At 34.7% G+C, this 24,344-nt stretch overlaps 1 protein-coding gene across 2 annotated transcripts in view; it reads right to left on the bottom strand.

Moving 5' to 3' along the window:
• The window catches only part of LOC136036702 (E3 ubiquitin-protein ligase RNF4-like), a 35,108-nt gene extending 11,142 nt beyond the window's left edge, over positions 1-23,966 (bottom strand). Inside the window, exons 1-2 of one of the 2 annotated variants that reach the window (XM_065719022.1) lie at positions 23,848-23,966; positions 724-1,108 (exon numbers count right to left, since the gene is read on the bottom strand). In XM_065719022.1, coding sequence (XP_065575094.1) covers positions 724-1,073 — 350 coding nt within the window. In that variant the 5' untranslated portion in view covers positions 1,074-1,108; positions 23,848-23,966. The remainder of the gene's footprint in view (positions 1-723; positions 1,109-23,847) is intronic. The other variant, XM_065719021.1, reaches the window with a different exon arrangement.
• Positions 23,967-24,344: the final 378 nt, after the last annotated feature.

Here is a 24,344-nt window from a genome sequence, read left to right as displayed (position 1 = left end):
TTGCGGAACTAATGGACTTAAGGGGGGGGTTTGGTTGCCCTCCAATCCCTTTTGACTTTAAAAAGGGCACTGTAACTTTCAAATTCCAGTCGCATTTTTCGTGTTTTACATATTTCATAAAACATAGGCCATTTATTTGGCTTTGTTTGCACCAGTTTTGATTGGTTATTTAAATTAGCAGGTTCAGTGTTAAATTAGCAGTTATTTAACAAACAAACAAAGTAGAAACAATAGGGAAAATCTTTTCAAGACAGTGGAAATCTAATCTGTGGATATTTAGGCCCATGTCGAAGGACCGTCTTCATACGCACAATACGAGAAATATATATATATATATATATATATATATATATATATATATATATATATATATATATATATATATATATATATATATATATATATATATATATATATATATATAAACTTACATTAAAATGTGAGAATAAAAACTAAAAATGTTTTTTAAGAACTTTTTAAAATAGCCCTAGCATCCTTACTTCAACGAATTTCAACCAGCAGTTATTTCAGTTAGCACAATCTGAAATATTTACATAATAAGTCAACAGCCTGGGCCTGATAGTAAAGAAAGAAAACAGATAGCAAAGAATAGCAAAGAAATAATAGTAAATAATAATAGTAATTAAATAAATAAATAATAGTAAAGAAAGAAAGCAGATAATAGGAAGTAAAGATAGCAAGTGTAAATAAGGATTTACTCACTTGTCTATGTTTACCAATGGCACAGCTGATTCGGGCCTGACCGTTCTGGCATGAGGCCTTCTCGAACTTGAATCAGTACGAGATACACGTTGCCTTCGGACAGAATTTCGAGTCCTTGGACGAAAAACGGCTTGGTGCAGGTTATCATTAGGGGAATCTGATAGACTTGTCTGTCGTGTCCTTGTGAGAGCTGTCTGTCGAAGGGTTGAGGGATTTGCCTGTCGAGTCCTCGAACGAGTTACAGATCGGTTTCGAACTGTTCCGTTCTGCGACTCTGGAGAAGATAATATAATTGTTGAATGGTTAATACCAGCACCTTGTCTCCTTCTTGTTACTGTTGTCCTTGGCATCGTGAACAATGCTCCCACTATCAATGATAAGTAATCTTAAAAGGTAAAATACCAAAATTACTAGATTCAGAATCTAATCTTAGAAAACTTAAAATATTACGCATCAGACAGGAACACCCCAAATTCTCCTATTGGAATTAGTAAAAAAAAATACTGGCTTTAATAGTTTACAATTGGTATTCAATGAAGTTTTAATTGGTATTTATAGTTTTAGTCCTGCTATCACTGGCAAATGATAAGGAAGCTACAAATATCCTGATTACTATAATCAGAATATCCTGTTTTTTAGATCTTGGAACACAGTAACACATAGGACACACCCCATTCCACTACCTGAGTTGTTAAAACAAAAACTGAGACAAAACTTAGGATGTGAAACTCCTCGATTTTATCAAAAGATTTTAGTTAATTTTAATTTGTATTTAGTTATTTAAACACGACTAGGATGCAGAGCCTTAACTTTACTATTTTTATTCAGTTTAGTCTATATTTAACGGATATATCAAATGATATTTAACGGATATATCAACTGATATTTTTCGTCGTAAATATTTCTTTTCAAAAGTGCTCCCACTGTTCTATGACAAAAAGCTTAAAATATCATGGTTACTTGTATAGGAACATAGGCCTACTGATGTAATCCCTTGTTAAAATATATAAGAATATTTTTGCAATTACTAGCCGTCGGGCCCCAGCACTTGGCACGCGGTAGGCAACTTTATATAGACTCTCATTGTCGCTTGTCTTCTAACCACAGACAATTTGCTGTCTTTTCGTACTAAATATTTGATATTTTTCAATATCTAATTCGATTATTAAAGCATGTCCGATTGCTAACAACGCCATCTATTAAGCTTCAAACTTTCGGTTTTCTTATTTAAGGTATTTGAGTTGTAATCCCTTGTTGAAACATATACAAATATTTTTGTAATTACCAGCTTTTTGCTCTTTACGCAATTTTATGTCTTCATACAGTACATTTCAAAGATATTTAATTATTAATGGAAAACCAATTTCTAACAATGATTTAAACTAAGCTTCAAACTTTTGGTCTTATTTTTTTATGTTTTTGAATTGTTGTGATCCCTTGTTAAAATAAATACAAATATTTTAATAGTTACCTGTCTTTTGCTATTTCCGGAATTTAATGTCTTTTCATACAGTAGCCTGATCAAAGAATTTAATAATTGATGCTAGTCCAATTTGTACCACTTTTTCAGCCATTACCCCCAGGAGAAAGCCTCGCCTCTTGATGATTGCCCCAACGAAGGCACAGTAGCGCTCAGTGGGTTTGGGGTGTATAGTGAAATCAGGAAGGTAAAGGCAAAAGTCTTTCCTTTCCCATACCAAATCCCTGCAAAGCTCATACGTGAATTTGCTTTCTTCCCAGCCCCACAACTCTCGGCTCTAATAAACGAGTGCTTTGCATGTGGGACCTTCCCTAGATCGTGGAAAAAGGCCCACATCCATGCAATTCTTAAAGTGAACCCACCCAAATCGTGCGATGACTAACGCCATGCCTAGCAAAAGTGACAGAATCGTTCATCTTGCGGCGGCTACTAGGGCAAGTAAGACAGGCTACAGACAAATACTAATATGGCGGACTCCCAAAATCTGGGACGTCTATATACCTAGTCGGAATTTACGATCAGGTCCTGAAATGCCTTGAAAAGCAAGGCTGTTTTGTCGACCTATCTGCCATCGACTTTGGCAAAGCTTATGATTTCCTACCGCACCTAGTAGCCTGCCAAAACCTAAAACGAATTAGACCTACGTTGCCCGGGCAACATGAAGTGTTGCGGCAACCTTTGTCCGGCTTCGCCGACTAAAGTGTTGCGAGAGCAACACTTCGGTTTTGTTTCGCTATTGATCAGTAATCACATGATCAAAGGCTATTCATCAGCGTTGAAAAAAAAACAACAACAAAATAGTATCGAAAGAAGGGACTAAATTGACTTTGCAGCCAGTTGAACTTTATCCTTTTCAATCGTAGACATCGTGACAGTTGAAAACTCGGAACAATATCTTATATAATCTAGTTGATATTATAAAGCTACGGAACTATCTTATTGTTTTACATTCTCGTTTGTGCTTGTTTCTTCACTATCGGTTAAATGATAAAGTTGTTAGCCGATCGAAGTTTTTAAAACGGTATGTTCAAAGAAGAATGCAATCAGTTATCACATGACCAAAGGATATTCCTCAGCGTTGAAAAAACAACAGCTACAAAATAATATCCAAAGAAGGGACTAAATTGACTTTGCAGCCAGATGAACTTTATCCTTTTCAATCGCAGACATCGTGACCGATGAAAACTTGGAACAACATCTTATATAATCTAGTTGGTATTATAAAGCTATCCGTAACTTTTCAGGATCAAAATACCATAGGTGACACTAATTATTACGAAACTACCTCATTGTTTCACGTTATCGTTTGTACCCGTTGCGTAAATACTTAATTCTGTCAGATTTAAAGAGATCGAACACAATGTGCACCAATTTTCACAAATTTCTAGCCCAAAGTGAACAGATTCTTACTTACAAGTCCCTCTCCCGTGATAGACATCAAGTTCACCGGAAATAAATAAATGGGTACACCAACTAGCTAAAGTTGCAAACCCCTCATCGCTGAAGATGATTGTAGCCCAACAGCCGATTATTACTTACAAGTCCCCTACATGTCTTACCACTGGAACCAAATTGGTTTAACCATCAAATACACCGGAAAAAAATAATAGGTACACCAACTAGCAAAAGTGGCAAACTCCTCATTGCAGAAGATGATTATGAGCTAACAGCCGTTTCTCGCCCGAAGTGAAGCGATTCTAACTTATAAGTCCCTCTCCCATGATAGGGATCAAGTTCACTGGAAACAAATAAAGGTGTACAAGAACTAGCATAGTTGCAAACCCCACATCGCAGAAGTTGACTGTAGCCTAACAGCAGATTATTACTGACAAGTCCCCAATATGTCTTACCACTGGAACCAAATTGGTTTACCATCAAATACACTGAAAACAAATAATAGATACACCAACTAGCAAAAGTTGCTAACCCCTCATTGCCGAAGGTAATTATTACCTAACAGCCGACTGTTGCTTACAGGTCCTCTATATGTCTCACAATTTGTATCGGCCTAGATTTCGTTTCAGTGTGTACCTCACTACTGAAGTTGCCAACCCCTTGAATCTTTCAAACTGGTATACCTCATGAAGGAATTTTTGTGCCAAAAAATGGATGTTAGGTTTCCCCCTCCCAACTCTCCCCCCAATGTCACCAGATTTGGTCGGGATTTAAAATAACAGCTCTGAGACACGATATCCTTCTAAACATCAAATTTCATTAAGATCTGATCAACCATTTGTAACTTAAATATACTTCATTTTTTCCAAATTAAACGGGCCCCCACTCCCCCCAGATGCTCAAGTCGGGAAAACGACTATTTCTAATTTAATCTGGCCCGGTCCCTGATACGCCTGCCAAATTTCATTGTCCTAGCTTACCTGGAAGTGCCTAAAGTAGCTAAACCGGGACCGACAAACCGACAGACTAACAGAATTTGCGATTGCTATATGACACTTGGTTAATACCAAGTGCCATAAAAAAGGATCACCTGGAATTTCGTCACATCCCAGAAGGGTTTTAGAGCACATTTGTCCTTCCACAACACCTTTCAATCTTTCTTTCCATCTTTAATTTTGATTCTGTATTTTTACTTCAGATATATATGTAAAAAATATAGAAGTAAAAAAAAAACTGAAACTGGTTGAAACACATTTCTCACTTTTTTTACTGTTTCAAAAGAATAATTATGAGCAGTTGCTTCTTCTGGATTGCCGTCTGCGTTTTTTCGAGATCTGCAGAATTTTTTTGCTCATTGCGGAGTGCTAATGATCCATCTAACGTTGCCTGTGCAAGCTGGATTTCTACCATATTGTTCTTCTGAATTCCTTTCTTCAGTCGATTCTTTGCTTCTTGAAGCATCTGATCAGTTGCTTTTTCCTTGGTCCTGAATGCTTCCTTTTTCTCTTTTAAAGTCTCCTCAAGAATTTTTTTCATTTCTTTGTCCGAAGACATTTCAACAATTAGCTGCTGCTTTTGCTGTTCTTCTTTTCCCGACTTGTGCTGTTCTTTTTCACCGTTTTTTCTCAACTCTTTCTTCCGTTCCAGATAATTTTGATAGCTCTGCCGCGCTGACGAGGCTGTCAGTGCGGCTGACAAAGCACGGCTTATCAAATCTTCAGTACCACAAAACTTTTGAGCACTCCCACCAACTCGACGCAACCCGTCAGCAACAAAAAGCTTGAAATTCAATGTGCGCTCATTCATAGATGCTCTCTACTCCCTGAGGATCCTCTTAGACAGTAAAACTGTTCAGTATTAGATTATTTATAACTTCGAAATTAATAGTAGTATACATTTTGAGCAATGATAGGACAGCCCTATGGAAATGATATAATAAAGTCATTTAAAAGTATTGCTTAGTACTGGGGTATGCATAAAGTCAAAATTATTAAGGTCGTTTATATTTTAAGTGATGCGACGGCAGCTCTATGTGGGAAATGATAAAATAATGCCCTTTGAATAAGTATTGTCTGGTATTGGGGTATGCAAAAAGTCAAAATTAATAAAGTCGTACATATTTTAAGCGATGGTATGACAGCCCTGTGATGGAAATGACAGAATAAAGCCTTTTGAAAAGTATTGCTTATTATCAGGGATATGCAAAGGTCAAATTAAATAAAATCGTATACATTTTAAGCAATGATACAACAACCATAATAGGGAAATGATGCAATTAAACCTTGTGAAAAGGATTGCTTAGTGTTAGGGTATACATAAACTCGAAATTAATAGAGTCGTATATATTTTAAGCGATGATACCACAGCTAGTACGGTTGAATTGATAGAATGAAGCTTTCTGGAAAGTATTGGGGAATGCATAAAGCCAGAATTAATAAAGTCATATATATTTTAAGTGATGATAGCCCTATGAGGGAACTGATACAATAAAACCTTTTTAAAAGGATTGCTTAGAATTAGGGTATTCTTAAACTTGAAATTAACGAAGGCGTATATAATTTAAGCAATGATACAACAGCTAATATGGGGGAAATAATAGAATGGAGTCTTTTGAAAAGAATCGGTTAGTATTGGAGTAAAAAATACAACTTAAAAGATCACAAATTCTTCTTACAAAATATAAAACACTTCCTAAAAAACAAAAAATAATTCTTACAAAACAAAAATAAATCCAAAGGAATTACAAATACTTATTATGAAACAAAAAATACCTATTGCAAAACAAAATTAATTCCTAAAAAGCAAAAATACATCCTAAACAATCACAAATTAAAAACCAAGTTTTGTAAATGATCAGATATTTTTAATAAAATCAGATGTATTTTTATTGTGTTTTCTTATTTCTGAAATCTAAAACCCAAGTTTCTTAAATGCTGAGATATTTTTAATGAAAAAGATGTATTTTAACTGTGTGCATTGCTTTTACATGGAAACTAAACCCCAAATTTCTCTAATGATCAAGTATTATTAATAATATCACATGTATTTTAATCATATGCGTCCTTATTTATCAAAACTAAAACCCAAGTTTCTTAAATGATCAGTATTATTAATTTATCTGATTTATTTTAAATGTGAGTGTTCTTATTTCTGAAAACCAAAGCCCAAGTTTCTCAAATGCTCAGATATTTTCAATAAAATAAGATGTATTGTAAATAACAGTTATGCCAAACAGAGGATTACATAATTCAGTTCTTAATGTTAACTGGCAAAGTTCCAAAGAAACTTAGGGTTCAGTTTTCAGTAATAAAAACCCTCATGGTTAAACTAAATCAAATTTATTATTGATATTTGATTTCTTAAAAAACTTGATGTTTAATTTTAATGAAAAGGGATAACTTGGGGCTTAGTTTTTCAGAAATATAAACATACGCGTAAAAAAATATATGTGATCGTATTAATAATATTTTATCACTTAAGAAACTTCAGTTTTAGTTATTATAAAAAGAATGCACATGGTCAAAACACAACTTATTTTATTAAATATATTTGAGCATTTAAGAAACTTGCGTTTTAGTTTTAAAATACATCTTATTTTATTAACAATATTTGATCATTCGAGAAACTTGGGTTTTAAATTTCAAAAATAAAACAACACACGGTTAAAATACATCTGACTTTAATAATAATACTTGATCATTTAAGAAACTATGGTTTTAGTTTTAACAAAAAAGGAATGCCCATCTTTAGAAAACTTCTTATTTTATTAAAAATGTTTGAGTATTTAAGAAACTTGCGTTTTACTTTTCAGAAATAAGAATAAACATGGATAAAACACATTTGATTTTAATTAATATTATAAAATCACTTGAGAAACATGGGGTTTAGTTTTCATGAAAAGAAAAGCAAACGGTTAAAAAACAGCTTGTTTTATAAGAAACTAGCTGTTTCTTATTTCTAGTTGTTATATCCTAGTTGTTTTATAACACCTAGTTGGTGGGGCGCTTCGCGCCCCCCCAAGCCCCCCCGTGCGCGTAAGTCGTTACGCGCCATATTAGTTATGCGCCATTGTAGTTGTGTCCCTGTGTCCCACCTGTGAATATAGATAGATTTATATATGTGTTTCAAACTACGTAAAAATTGCGAATAAACAACATTCTTGGCTTTCCCATTGTCTGTGCATATACAAAGCCGTATGTACTAATAATGACGTCATATGCAAACGCTCTTTTTACAAACAAACAAACATGCATCCACACAACTCGTTTTTATATAGATAGATAGATAGATAGATACAATACAAATTAACTGCGTAAAACTTGCGAATATACAACATTCTTTGCTGTCCAATTGTCGCTGCATATAAATACATTGTCAGGTTTACCGACCCTCGAACATGCAACGTACAATTGTCCATGGGAAAAACAATCAGTATTAAGATCTATACCACATTTTTCTAATGATTGACCTTGAGCTTTGTTAATGGTGATTGCAAATACTAATCGAATTGGGAATTGCAATCTTTTAAATTGAAAAAGCAGATCCGTTGGAATGATGGGAATGCGAGGAATAAGAACAGCCTCACCCTCATATGGCCCTGTCAAGATTGTGGCCTCTATTAGGTTTTCCATTGTTTTTTTTACGGCAAGTCGCGTGCCATTGCAAAGCTTTGGTGGGTTGATATTTCTTAAAAGTATTATTGGTATGCCTATTTTTAGTTGTAGCACGTGTGGTGGAAACCCTGAAGGATCTATGGAATTTAAAAATTCAGATGGATAATTAACCGCTTCATTTGGTTCCAAAACTGTGTCGACTGACTTGTAAAGGACTGCCTGGTCTCGAATCTTGGTCAAAACAATATTGTTGATTTCGTGGACGTCTATATTTTTGGGTGCGAGAATCGGTCTTTCACTTAGCCATTTATTATTTTTATAATTTTTTAGAATATTCGGAAATACTTTTTCAATCAATTCATTTTTGGACGTCACTAAATTACAGAAATCAGCAGGTAGTTGTATACGTCCTGAAATTGAGTCTACTGTTTGACCAGAGTCATCGTTTTGCAATCGGACACGCATATTTGTAGTTAATTTTAATATTTTTACGTGTGCCCATAAATTAGAATTTTTAAGGCAAGCATTCATTTCGTCTGCAGGAGATAGATAGATAGATAGATACAATACAAATTAACTGCGTAAAACTTGCGAATATACAACATTCTTCGCTGTCCAATTGTCGCTGCATATAAATAGATTGTCAGGTTTACCGACCCTCGAACATGCAACGTACAATTGTCCATGGGAAAAACAATCAGTATTAAGATCTATACCACATTTTTCTAATGATTGACCTTGAGCTTTGTTAATGGTGATTGCAAATGCTAATCGAATTGGGAATTGCAATCTTTTAAATTGAAAAGGCAGATCCGTTGGAATCATGGGAATGCGAGGAATAAGAACAGCCTCACCCTCAAAAGGCCCTGTCAAGATTGGACTGCCTGGTCTCGAATCTTGGTCAAAACAATATTGTTGATTTCGTGGACGTCTATATTTTTGGGTGCGAGAATCGCTCTTTCACTTAGCCATTTATTATTTTTATAATTTTTTAGAATATTCGGAAATACTTTTTCAATCAATTCATTTTTGGACGTCACTAAATTACAGAAATCAGCAGGTAGTTGTATACGTCCTGAAATTGAGTCTACTGGGAGCTTTCCGTTTCCAATTGTCAGCAATTGATCTGAAAATGTTTGACCAGAGTCATCGTTTTGCAATCGGACACGCATATTTGTAGTTAATTTTAATATTTTTACGTGTGCCCATAAATTAGAATTTTTCAGGCAAGCATTCATTCGTCTTCAATGGCTCTGGTGGTGCAGCCAATAGAGGAAGTTTAACTTTTCCTGAGGCGCAACACATTCCCATTGTTTCACCATTGAATTTCAAGGCCTTGCAATAGGGACAAATTTTAGACATTGTCCCGATTTGAACACATCTACTCAAGCTATAATCATCGACTGGGTTGTACCTGAATGCCAGGCGATAACTTTCAGGTTGCTCTGATTCCTCGGCACGCTTTCTTTTCTTACTTTCTCTATCAGCAGCAAGCCTGATTTCTTGCTGTTCTTGTGATTCCTCGGCACGCTTTCTTTTCTTACTTTCTCTATCAGCAGCAAGAATGATTTCTTGCTGTTCTTGTAATTCCTCGGTACGCCTTCTTTTTTCACTTTCTCTTTTAGCAGCAAGTCTGCTTCCGCGTTGCTCTGGTAGTTCCTCGGCACGCTTTCTGTTCTTTTTTTCTCTATCAGCCTCAAGCCTGTTTCCTTGCTGTTCTTTTGATTCCTCGGCACGCTTTCTGTTCTTTCTTTCTCTATCAGCCTCAAGCCTGTTTCCTTGCTGTTCTTTTGATTCCTCGGCACGCTTTCTGTTCTTTCTTTCTCTATCAGCCTCAAGCCTGTTTCCTTGCTGTTCTCTTGATTCCTCGGCACGCTTTCTTTTCTGACTTTCTCTATCAGCAGCAAGCCTGATTTCTTGCTGTTCTTGTGATTCCTCGGCACGCTTTCTTTTCTTACTTTCTCTATCAGCAGCAAGAATGATTTCTTGCTGTTCTTGTAATTCCTCGGTACACCTTCTTTTTTCACTTTCTCTTTTAGCAGCAAGTCTGCTTCCGCGTTGCTCTGGTAGTTCCTCGGCACGCTTTCTGTTATTTTTTTCTCTATCAGCCTCAAGCCTGTTTCCTTGCTGTTCTTTTGATTCCTCGGCACGCTTTCTGTTCTTTCTTTCTCTATCAGCCTCAAGCCTGTTTCCTTGCTATTCTTTTGATTCCTCGGCACGCTTTCTGTTCTTTCTTTCTCTATCAGCCTCAAGCCTGTTTCCTTGCTGTTCTTTTGATTCCTCGGCATGCTTTCTTTTCTGACTTTCTCTATCAGCAGCAAGTTTTTTGGCATAGACTCTTTGAGCATCTTCATCGGCTTTTGCCATGGTAAGTTCATCAGTCATTGTAAACTTAAACATTAATAGATTTCTACGTGAACATATGTCTTAAATATCTTGAATGACGTCACCGTCAAAGCAAAAATGACGACAACTAATTTCATGACGTCAGTCAACACAGAAACATGACGTCACCTGATCCACAGACAGACACACAGACAGACAACTTATTTTTATATATATAGATATTTGAGCATTTAAGAAACTAGGGGTTTATTTTTATGAAATAAAAACACAAACGGTTAACATACCTCTGATTTTACTAATAAAATATGAAATATGATAATTTAAGAAACTTGGATTTCTTTGTTTTCATAAAAAGAAGACACTGCTAAAATATATCTTATTTTATTAAAGATATTTGAGCATCTAAGAAGCCTGGGTATTGACTTCAGAAATAAGAATACATATGGTTAAAATACATCTGGTTATATTAATAATATTTTATCATTTGAGAAACTTGGGGTTTACGTTTATTAAAAACAGAACGCATACACTGAAAACATATCTCATTTTATTAGGTAACTTCGAAGACCACACTGCCTTTCCATGACGAAAGTAAAACAGTTCAAAATAGGGATGAAACCTTTTTATTGACAGTGAACAGATATAAAATTTAACTGGATATTTCGAACACATATACAGTGTTCATCATCAGCAGTAAAACATGATGACGAACACTGTATATGTGTTCGAAATATCCAGTTAAATTTTATATCTGTTCACTGTCAATAAAAAGGTTTCATCCCAATTTTGAACTGTTTTACTTTCCTCATTTTATTAAAAATCTTTGAGCATTAAAGAAACTTGGGCTTAAAATTTCATAAATGAAAATAAACACATTCAAAATGCACCTGATTTATTACTAATATTTGATTATTTAAGATACTTTGGTTTAGAAAAAAAGAGCGCACGCAGTTAAAATAAATCTGATTTTATTAATAATATACGATCAATTAAGAAACTTGGATTTTTAGTTTTCATAAAAAGAAGGCACATAGTTAAAATAAGTCTTATTTATTAAAGATATTTGAGCATTTAAAAAAATTGGGCTTTAGTGTTCGGAAATATGACCAAACACGTTTAAAATACATTTGGTTTTATTAAATATATTTGATCATTGGAGAAACTTTAGGGTTTAGTTTTATTAAAAGAAGAATACATCTCGAAATTTAAAATGCGTGTGATTTACTAATAATATTTAATCATTTACAAAACTTGGTTTTTAGCTTTGACAAATAAGGATGCATATGGTTAAAATAAATATAATTTTATTAACATTTGATCATTTTAAAAACTTGGGGTTTAGTTTTCGTGTAAAAGCAATGCATTTGGTTAAAATACATCTTTTTTATTAAAAATATTTCAGCATTCAAGAAACTTGGGTTTTAGATTTCAGAAATAAGAAAACACACGATTAAAATGCATTCCAACTTATTAAAAATTCTTCACCATTTAAGAAATTATGGTGCAAGTTTGTGATTTTTTAGGATGTATTTTTGTTTTGTAAAAATTTTTTGTTTTGCAATGAGTATTTTTTTTTTGTAATAAGAATTTGTAATTTCTTAGGATGTATTTTTGTGCAGTAAGAATCATTTTGGTTTTGTAATAAGTATTTTGTATTTTGTAACAAGAATTTGTGCTCTTTTATGATGTACTTTTTACCCCAATACTAAGCAATAGTTTTCAAGACGCTTGATTCTATACTTAAGCAGTCATTCCTCTAATTAAGCTGATTCTACTAGACCATTTCAATTCGAATAAACCAGTTTACTTAACTTGTCATTCCTCTTATTCAGTGAAGGTTGAATATATGTTAATCATGCCCTACCAAATATATGTAAATGAGGTGCTGGCTGGAATATGCAAATGAGGTTTAGGGTGTATGAAAATAGAGCCTTCATTTAAAACTTAGGAGAATAAAACTTCAATATGTTTTCCAGACTTCCAATAAAAGTACTGTTGAAGTCCTGTTCGTTCCCCTAGATAAACTTAATTAAGTGCCTTGGTTCACCTTGCTCAGAATCTTTCTTTTCCTTATAAGGAAATTATTTGGACAGAGAAATAGGCTACATGTTAAAACAGAATTTGAAAGGGGAAGGGGACAATAAAAACATTACTATACAGGTAAAATACAAGAGATATAAGGAGTATTTTTGAAAATCTATTGTAATACATGGGAATATTAACAAAATCATGATTTTTTGGGGCTGGTGGTTGTAACATGTGTCCCTTCCATATATGCTTGCCTGATTCCAGTCAGGGATAGAATCTTCTTGAATATCATAGCACTTGATATGACATGAAGAAGGAATAAGAAAAAACCTGGAAAAGCTAATATTATTGGCTACACAAGTTTTATCATAGCAGAATTATCATATTTAATGGTAAAAATTTGAACTTTACACCTTTCTTAAGTTTATTCATGCATTCTAGAATGTAACACCTAGCCATGTTTAATTGTTTGAACCTTATACCAAACTAATAACTTAGCTTATCCTATATTTGTCTTTTGTGACCTGTATAGTATGTGTCAGAACAGACTGAAAACCGTCTAGTTACCAATAGTTAGAGTATGATCCCCAGGCTATGCAGTACACAAGCAAGCTATTCTAAACCAGATCATAGTACCAAGGAGAGGTAAAGAGCTTGTGTCCAGAGACAAGTTCAAATAAATATATTTAGTGAAATATTTGTACAATTAGTTCAGATACCACTTATTCAATGAAATTATAATGAAACTATAGGCTACAAGGTATTCTTAGACAAAAACAACCATAATGAAGGAATAGTTATGATTTATTTGGTCAGCAGCGGCATCAATTCAAGGAAATGTGGGGGAAGTGTATTTTTCTAAATGTAGGGAGGGTGGAGTATTTTTGCTTCGTTTTCCAACTTCTGAATATAAATTACAAAAAATCCATTTTTCAAAGAAAATACCAAAAAGTATTTTTTTCAACATCAAACGACCAGAAACATTAAATGACAATCATAGCAAATATACAGATAAGAGGTAGAAAAGTAAATGAATAAATAAATCTTAAAAGTAAAAGTTACATTGAATCCCTAACTGTATTCAAGTTAAACTGAAAACTAACAAAAATCATTACAAACAAGAATTTGGCAATACCCCCTTCTCTCTCCCCTAACTGTAAAAGACTAAATGCCTATTGCATCATTTGCACTTTACTAAAAAAAATCACAACAAATATTTTTAATATATTTGCAACATTGAAAAATAAAAACAAAAATTACAGCAAAATAAAATCTTGACTTGGTGAGCTTTCACAATTAATATAATTAAATATCAAATTATTTCTATTAATTTTTTCTTCCAAGCACTGTTACAGACACATATAGTTTTCAATAAAACGAAAATAACACAATAGCCTTTTATGGTTAGGGGAGGGGCAGTAGCCAAACTACTGTTTGTAGTAACTTGTGTTTATTTTGAGTTTGGCCTCTATGTTCAATTTAATTTTTACTCACTAAAAGGTATATATATGCCAAATACTAATATACACTAAATATATATATATATATATATATATATATATATATATATATATATATATATATATATATATATATATATATATATATATATATATATATATATATATATATATATAATATTATATACATATTATATATATATACATTATTTCTGTTTGTTTTGAGTGTCATGTATTCTGTTAATAGTAATCTATTATAGGAATTTATTTCTGATAATGTTAAGTTTAAGCTTGATAAAACTCTCTTTTTACTCTTCTTTGAGAAACATCTTTTTTGGAAAGTTTTCTGGTACTTGTCTATTATATAGAACACACTTGAGAATTGAGGTTTGGTTAATGCTAATGAAAAAAACAAATCATGATGAAAATAGAATACTTTATTAGCAAGATTGTGAAAACTACAACTTGGAAATATGCTCCCAGAACACAGTGTTAAGCTTCTAAAAATGTTGCTTCTTGTAAGAGTACAGTGTGTCCATTGATGCAGTGTTTTTGGCAACAGCCCCTTATCCTGGAAAAATATAACTGCCTGTTCTTTGGCCCTTGGCCAATCCCAAATCTTGATTTTAACATCCATGGAGAGGCACTATATTCTATCACTACTTAAAGCAAACTAACCAGTATCCTCAAGAATCATGTTAATATAAAGAACTAGGTTAAGAATCGCATTTATAATGAACTTTTCTTTGGCTTTGAGATGGTCAGCTGATGCCAAAGCTCCCAATTCAATAATTCACAAAATGACCTTCACAGTTTTGCTATTAAAGTTTTCTATTTTCATCATATTTTATTGTCACCAAACTTCACTTCTAGAGGGTGTTTCATATAATAGACAAGTACCAGTTTTCTTCTATTGGCTTAAAAAACAACAAAACTTTCTAATATTTGACAGGACAAGCTTTTAATCACTTTAAGAGGCATCAAAATAAATCTGATCAATCAACAGACCAGCTCAAGTGATTTGGCAGACTGATAGATTTTCTAGGAAAACAAAACTTTGAAAACATTAGAATACATCTTATCTATTTTTCTTTGCTATTTCTTGTATTAAAACAATATTAAATTACAAGCACCTAACTGTGGTAGACTTTTTTTTTCATACAAACCATTAGCATGTTGGGATGCCTTTATGGCAATAATTGGGCTGAAAAAGTTGATGCCAACAAAGTATTGGGTATCAATGCAATACTAGGCAGAAGTAATTGGTAATTGGCCAGAACTGGTAAATAAGTACTATGTTAATTGTTTTACTCCAGTGACATATTTAAAAAAAACTTTTGTTGAATGACAACAAAGGCCACACTGCCTTTCTATCATTAAAAACAACAATTAAAACTATGGGGATTAAATCTTAGAACTTTTCTTTGTGTTTGAGATGGTGAGCTGACACCAAAGCTCCCAATCTAATAATTCACAAATGACTTTCACAATAATGTGAATAAAGTATTTTATTTTCATCATATTTTATTGTCACCAACTTTCATTTCTTGAGGGTGTTTCATATAATAGACAGGTACCAGTTTTTCTTCTATTGGTTTGAAAAAAACAAACAACACTTTCTTATCATTGACAGACAAGCTTTTAATCACTTTAAGAGGTACCAAAATAAATCTGATGTGCATTCAAAACATAACCATACACTCATCAAACAATCAAAGCAATCAACAGAACAGTTCAAGTGATTTGGCACACTGATACATTTTCCAGGAAAAAAAAACTTTGAAAATATTAAGATACATCTTATCTATTTTTCTTTGCTATTTCTTGTATTACAATTATATTAAATTACAAGCATATAAATGTGGTTAACCTTTTTCCACGCAAACCATTAGCATTTTGGTATGCCTTTTTGGCAATAATTGCTCTGAAATATCTCTGGGAACTTGTCAGCCCCTAGTAGAGATGGTTGAGGCCAACAAGTATTGGGTATCAATGCAATACCTGGCAGAAGTAATTGGTAATTGGCAAATAAGTACTATGTAAATTGTTCTACTCCTGTAGCATATTTAAAAAAACTTTTGTTGAACGACAACAAAGGCCACACTGCCTTTCCATCATTAAAGACAACAAGTAAAACCATGAGGATTAAATCTTAGAACTTTTCTTTGTCTTTGAGATGGTCAGCTGACACCAAAGCTCCCAATCTAATAATTCACAAATGACCTCCACAATAATGCTAATAAAGTATTCTATTTTCATCATATTTTATTGTCACCAACTTTCATTTCTCAGGGGTGTTTCATATAATAGACAGGTACCAGTTTTTCTTCTATTGGTTTGAAAAAAACCAACAACACTTTCTAATCATTGACAGACAAGCTTTTAATCACTTTAAGAGGTACCAAAATAAATCTGATGTGCATTCAAAACAAACAATCAAAGCAATCAACAGACCAGTTCAAGTGATTTGACAGACTGATACATTTTTCCAGGAAAAAAAAACTTTGAAAACATTAGAATACATCTCATGTATTTTTCTTTGCTATTTCTTGCATTCTAATTATATTAAATTTGTGGTTGACCTTTTTTCACACAAACTATTAGCATGATGGTATGCCTTTATGGCAATCATTGGTCTGAAATACCTCTGGGAACGTGTCAGTCCCAAGTAGAGATGGTTGATGCCAACAAAGTATTGGGTATCAATAAAATACTTGACAGATGTAATTGGTAATTGGCCAGAATTGGTAAGTAAGCACTATGTAAATGTTTTACTCCTGTTGCATATTTAAAAAAAAAACTTTTGCAGAATGACAACAAAGGCCACACTGCCTTTCCATCATTAAAAATAGCAAGTAAAACCATGGGGATTAAATCTTAGACAGCAATATTTTTTTAACCTTAAATGAATATTATAGCCTTATGTGCAAAGGCTATCCTCAGTAAAGCACAATTAAAATAAAATTAGACCTACAATAAAATGCAACCATTAAAACTCTGCCCTACAATACTCTGAAAACACTTCCCTCATTAGCAGATTTGATTTAATACCTCATTAAATTTACCTTGTAATACCTCATTAGCAGACTTAATACCATAATACCCTCATTAGATTTGGGTATTAAACAAGTTGTTCATGAGGCAATAAAAAATAAACTTAACTTATTTCATAATATTACTTTAAATAGGGATTTGGGGGAGTACTCATCACCACTTTATATGCAAGTTTAATAAAAGCAATTAAAAAAACCACATCACAAAACCAATAGCCAATTCTAATGAACATGTAACAGAAAAAGCTCTCTTAGGTCAGCTGCTAAGAAAGCAAGAATAGCATTGAAAGCATGCTCTTAATTTGTATTTAACTGAACAAATTGCCTTATTTTTTGTAGTTGTATCTTCAGTCCTGGATGAACTCTATTGAAGTAATAATTCTGGGACTGCTTTAATTTTTTGAATTTAGTTTCAATGGTCATATTTTATTGTAAGCTTGATTTTATTTTAATTGTGCTTTACTGGGGATTCCCTAATGGGAAATGACCTTGGACACAGAGCTAAAACATTTAGAGTTTAAAGAAATTACCATCTTAAATTAAGATACTATAGTTTTATGACTTTTACAGAGCAATTGTTTCTCTAAAGCCTTTAATCAAAGCACAATATGTTATTTGAGATCTTTTTACTGCAACCCGAGACAATAAATTATCACAAAAGATTTTCATCAGACAGCACACTTTTATTTTGGACAAGGTAAGGTCACTATGGCATATTAGTGATGAATAGAAGCAGCAACATAAACCAGAATGTTAAACTCTAGGCTATTTTAATTTTGGTAAAATTCTAGTTAATTGACTTCTTGCTATCTCAGAAAGGGTTTAGGTTAGGAAAAAGAAACTTTCAGGGATGAGTCTACAGATTAGAGTATGTCCTGGGAAGGTATTTTGAAGCAACTACCTCCACTCCTTCTCCCTCTAGAGGACCTTGACCTTTGATGACCTTTAAAAATATGTGTTTTTTGAAGATCTGCAGAAGCAGATCTTCTGCTTAACTGAAATACAACAAAATTGTTTTCAGCTTCATAACATTGCTCAATTTCATTTTATAAGGTTTTAAAGATACACAAATACATTTCCTAAATTTTGAAAAAAATATATTGATATAGATAGATAGATAGATAATTTTATTCACCCACTCGATACAAAACCACAAATGGCACGAATGGAGTACAAAGAAGAAAAGAAAAAAAAAACAAAAAAAAAAACAAACACTTAACTGCACAAACAAAAACAAACGTTACGATACACCGCCAATAAATAAAAACATTATTACAAAAACTCACTAAGGACGAATTGCAATTGCCAGACTACTAGGCCCAAGCGACCCCAAAAATTCAGAACGACGTTTCGTCACAGCAGCAATCGGATCTGTGATACCGAACCTTGCAGACATCTTGGAATTTTTAACCCACGGTGGGGTATTTAAAAGAAACTTTGCATATTTGTAAAAAAGTGATCGAAGGTTTCTTTTATCACTAACACTAAATATATGCCAAAACGGTGATAAAGCCAGAAAGTGTGGGATCACCAGTGCATTATATAGCCTAGCTCGAATTTGTCGATTATATTTCGCTTTAGTTGAAGATAGCGCCCCGTAAGCCTTACGTGCCTTTTCTGCGAAATTACTTATTTGGCGAGCACGTGTAGATGCCATGTTATGACCTATAGGCATTCCTAAGTACATTATGGAGTCAGACAGTGGAACCTCTTGAGCACCAAATTTGACAGCAAGATCTATACAATCTGCATTTCTCCTATTGAAAGCAACAATCTCGCTTTTACTTGCATTAAAAGATAGGCCTATCTCTCTATAAGCATCATCTAGAATCTGAAAATTTTCTTCAATACGAGACAAACATCTACTTAAATTAAAAATATCATCTGCGTAATTAAGTAATGTTACATCCAAACCTCGGAAAATGCAGCTCATTTGCACTAACTTTTGGGCCTCGAGAACACTATTATTATACAACCGGGGTGACGAAATTGCACCCTGCCTAATGCCCTTTCTAACCGGAATAGCATTTGGTAATACAATCGGCCCGTTAGGAGACGGGACTTTAACTTGGACTCGAAGCTTCTTATACATATCCCGAAAAGGCAAAATAACCGATCGGTCCACACCACGTTTATGAGCAGACACTAATAACTGGGGATGTATCCCAGAATCAAAAGCACGTCTAACATCGTGACTCGCTAGAATAAGGGATTCATTCAGTTCATCAGCTTCTATTAATATATTAGCAAGAATATAATGGACGTGCTCGCGACCAACACCTTTTTTAAATCCGAACTGATTATCGGGGGTAGAACATTGAAAAGCAATATGATCTATAACTAGCAATTCCATAAGCTTACATAAAACCGGCGAAACAGTTATAGGGCGGTAAGATACGCATTCAGACGGATTTTTCCCTTTTTTCAAAATAGGTGTAATTACTCCAGTACCAAAAACGTCGGGAACGAGACCAGAATTAAAGATAATTTGGAATAGAAGCTCTAAATGACTCAGGAGACCAGCAGTACCATGTACAAGATGCAACCCACACAACTTGTCGACACCTTTCGATTGTTTCTTTTTTAATTTTGAAATTGCACGAATCAGATTAGGAACAGTTACTATGTAGCCAACACCAGAACTAGGCAATTCCATGAACTTATCAAGTTCGACTTCATATTTATCTTCAAGATCTTGTTCGGGTGGAGAGAACTCAGAAGTAAAGTGGGACACCCAATCTTGCTCAGAGATCACAGGTTCAACACTATTCTGATCACCATTACGTTTAAGAAATCTCCACACAGCATTTGGGTCATTACTTATCAATTGACTATGTTGATCGATCACTTCACATTTATGCTTAGACAAAATCTTGGCAAATCTGCGTTTGCTGAACAGCCGAACTTCATTTACAACACCTGATTTCGGACGACCACACTCGTTCCAGAGCCTAAGCCAAAATTTTGCACGACCACATGCTTCACTTAGAGCAGGGTTTTCGGACCACTTTGGAATTTCCGTTCCCACTCGGACTTTACGAATGGGGACCGCAGCGGCCTCGGCAGATAACAGTGCGTGAGATATTTCACTACAGTAGATGTTTAGTAGCAGCTGTTTCTCTTCATCTTGAATACATACACTCTGCTGTAGTAATTGGAACGGCACTTTAATCTTTGTGAGAATCTCATCCAATACGTAATGATAAGTAGCCAGGTCAATTTTACTCCAATTAGTTTTGATTTTCCACTTCTTTTCATTAGTTGGGGGGTTAGGAGAGGCAGGAATTACTCGAAAAGTGTTTATAATTGGAAAGTGATCAGACGCGCTTACGCTCAGATCTACGTGCGAATTGCCGCAAGCTGGAGATTGGATGGAACTTAACATGAAGTCGAGAGATGAAGTCGAGCCTGAGTTATGGATATAAGTAAAACACAGATCATTGTTAGCAAGACGAAGACCGTCACAGGAAGATAGGAGGATCTGTGCTCGAGCGTTAGACTCATCAGTCAAGTCACAGTTCACGTCACCAGCGACTATACATTCAAGGCCCTGGCTAGAACAGCTGCCCACCGAACTCGATAGCTTACTGCAGGCTTCACTAAATTTTTTTTCTGATTTACTGTCTCTGTAGTCTGTTGGCATGTACACAGAGTGGATAACAGTTTTGTGCACCTTAACAGCAACAAAAAAGTCTGAAGATTTATACAGAATGGGATTTAACCTGCTGCTAACAAGAATGGCGATTCCACCGGACGGCCTTCCCCTGCCCGATGACTTTGCAGGAGTAGCAAATACTTTGACGCCATCGTTTAGCTCAAGCAGACTAACGGCTTGATTCGAGAGGAAGTGTTCCTGCACACAGAGTACATCGTTATAACATAACAATCCTTCTAACAGTGGCATTTTATCAACCACTCCACCATTTAAGTTCCATGAAACAACCCGTATAGAATCACCGATCATTGTTTAGAAATTAGCTTCTGAGCTACTGGACATTGGAAGCTGTAGCACGGGTGTCGAGAAGAACCACACAGAGCGCATTTGGGGGCATTTTGGCATGGATTGTCCCGAGAGCTGGAATGATCTCCACCGCACTTTGAACATTTCGGGGGATCTACACAAGATTTTGCTGCATGTCCGTAGGACTGACAGTTGTAGCACTGCATCGGTAAGAATTTAAATTCTGTAATGGGTAGTCGCTCGTAACCAAAAATGGGCGGAGAGTTCATTGCGTTAAAGAGATGAGCTTTGCTTTCAAACTGTAATTTGAATGACCGAGTACTACCAATTTGTACGGCCTTAACACAGTTCGGTACAACTGAGCGCAGTTCGTCATCTGAAGTTTCAGTGGGAACGTGGCGGATTATTCCGAAGAAAGCGGGAGTTTTTACTTTAACACTTATAGTTGAGTCACTTTTACCCACTGCCTCAGCCAGGGACTCGGCAGCATTCTTGTTGTTCAAGACTACTCTCCATTCAGATTTCCTAGGTTTCAGCTCCACAATGTTCGAACTAGTATCACCACATACTCTGTCCAAATAGGATTTCCGAGCGCTAGGGTTCGAAAGATCTTTCGGGGGATTCTTCAAAACAACCGCATATGACAGTTTCGACATGATCGTGTTGGTTTCTGCCGCAGGCATAGCAGAGACAGAAGGAGAGGGATTAGAATCCACGTAACTATCGAACTTAGCACACAATTCGTTTACTTTCCGGGTTAGGGTAGCCGTCACTTCTCCCGGGATTATCGGAACTTCATCAGGTTCGAAAATCACAAACCGCGGCAACGAGATATTTTTATCTTCACAAACCCGAAATACTTTTAATATGTCCAGGATATCATCGGTGTTCTTCGATCGCGCAGTAACACGTGTGGTAATTCCTGCTAGGGGCCACAATAACTCCTTCGCCATTGCAATTGCTTCCTCTGAGAAAAACTCGACTGCTTTTTTCGCTATATCCTCCGAGCGATTACCAGCTTTTATCGCACGGAAAGCATAATTCAGTAACGCATTCCAAACCAATTTCTCATTACTCCCCATCGCAACAGCCACGTCACAATCCGTAATGCAAAATCAAAGTCCGAGGGGAGGAGCCAGTTCAATAAACTACGACGTAATACAGAGCTATTTAAGCTAATAAGCGAGGGAAGCGTAGTTTCTTGCTACCTGATCCCCGCAGTTTAAGGGAGTCACACTCCCGGCAGGTACAACGGCCCTTGCGACAAGAAACTCCCCTCTTCTGCTCGCTTATTAGTAAAATTTAATAATATGAACGCACTCTAGAATCCGCTATTAAGAATTATTATAGATGACGCTGTTTTGCTTCCAAGCAAAGAGCATAAATTAGTAACAATATTATAAGGCAACTCCAGTTAAATAAATCTATTCTTCAACACAAATTATATGAGAAGAATTGAAAACTATGCTTCCTTACTGTTCCTGGGATCACAGATTCCAAATCGAGCACAACCTTGGTTAAAGAATCAAACTATTTCCATATAAATTTAACATATTCAAACTTAATAATTTATTTGCTTCCACTGTTTAGAAAGTTACTGAAAAATTATGGCTCATAATTCTGCTAAAATAACAGGAATTGCATTTTTCAGTACTAAAGGCAGAGAAAAAGCAACTAGTAACTGAAAATTAAGGTAAAATGTTGTTTTGTCAAAATTTCAATAGGTAATAAGACCTGTCATGTAGGCAAATTTCAAGGACCTCTAGAGGGAGAAGGAGTGGAGGTAGTTGCTTCAAAATACCTTCCCAGGAAATACTTTACTCTGTAGATTCATCCCTGAAAGTTTCATTTTCCTAACCTAAACCCTTTCTGAGATAGCAAGTAGTCAATTAACTAGGATTTTAATGTATAAATATATAATAACTCCATAAGGGTGAGTTTTGCAAGAGAGAACAGATGTTCCAAAAGTCAAAATGTAGCTATTACAAAAGTTTCATGACCCAAAACAATTGTTCAGGTAATATCAACATTGACCATTGTTTTAGTCTTGTTTAAAAGCCCTAGCCTAATCATTTATATAGCCTATAAGCAAGGCAAATTTCAACCATCATACTCATTGAGGCCCTATTAAGGGCTCAAAACTGAAATTGTCTAAGAAGTGATTATTGAATTTGAAAATAGCCTAGCATAGCCTAGAAAAAACACCAAACAATGCATTCACTTTCTTTTTGGCCTTTTTTGTCATATGTCTAAATTTGCAGGAAGCCTTAAGCAATGGGGTAGTTTGCAATGGGGCAGGGGGCTAACTGTCCCTCCCAGACCCCAGTTTGCCCTATACCCCGCTGAAATTTAGTTTGTTAAAAATTTGTCAAAACTAAGATAACCCTGTATAACTCAAACATCTGCCAAGACGGGTCAGTTTTCTCTAGTATATTTTTATCATTATGATACTATACAGCCCATTTTTCAGTTTTCATTGCCATTTTCACTTGATTACAGAAAATTTGCCTCAAGCTTTGTCCCCTACCCCCTGGAATTTGACAAAATTATGCCACTGATCCTAAGCTAGCTCTATACTGTTGCCTCATACTTACCATCATGGGGAGTTTTTGTACAAAATTACCAAAAACTACTAAGCTCACAAATTAGATTCTAGCCCAGCCTAGGCCTATATCTTGATTTCAACACATAACTACCCTAGTCTAGAAAATATCGACAACTCCCAAATATAAAGCTAAAAGTGGCATCCTGGAAACATCGTAAAAGCTGGGCTACATATTTTACTCACTTGCACTACCTCCGAAATAAATAGACAATGTTATGACTCAGCCAGTTTCAATGGATATTCATAATATCAGTGTTCTTTGTTAAAGATTGGCAAAACGTGCTCATTTAAAAAAAGTAAACAGAAAATATTATGTTACAAATTGCCATCTATTGTATTTATTCCTAGATAGCGCTAATGCACAAGGTGCACGCGTGTATGCCTGTCGTCTATAGCGATAGGGGGGAGGGTACTTTTTCTTCCTAAATTTTAAAATGTATGCTTTTAATTTTCTATCATAAAATAATTATTTATTTATTTATTGAACACTCGTCATTCACATAACATGATAAGACGAAGTACAGGAAGAATCACAAAAAAAAAAAACTAAATGAAAGCACAAGAAGAAAAAGAAACCACTTTCTGCACTAACACTTGTCATAGCAACGACGTTTACGAATAAAAATAAACCATTAATTCGTAAAAATCTAAAATTTATCGCACAATATAAGGTCATGACA

The sequence above is a fragment of the Artemia franciscana genome, chromosome 15, assembly GCF_032884065.1.
Source record: "Artemia franciscana chromosome 15, ASM3288406v1, whole genome shotgun sequence".
Taxonomy (NCBI): Eukaryota; Metazoa; Arthropoda; class Branchiopoda; order Anostraca; family Artemiidae; genus Artemia; species Artemia franciscana.
Note: the sequence above shows the minus strand (reverse complement) of the source record. Positions and strands in the feature narration are given on the sequence as shown.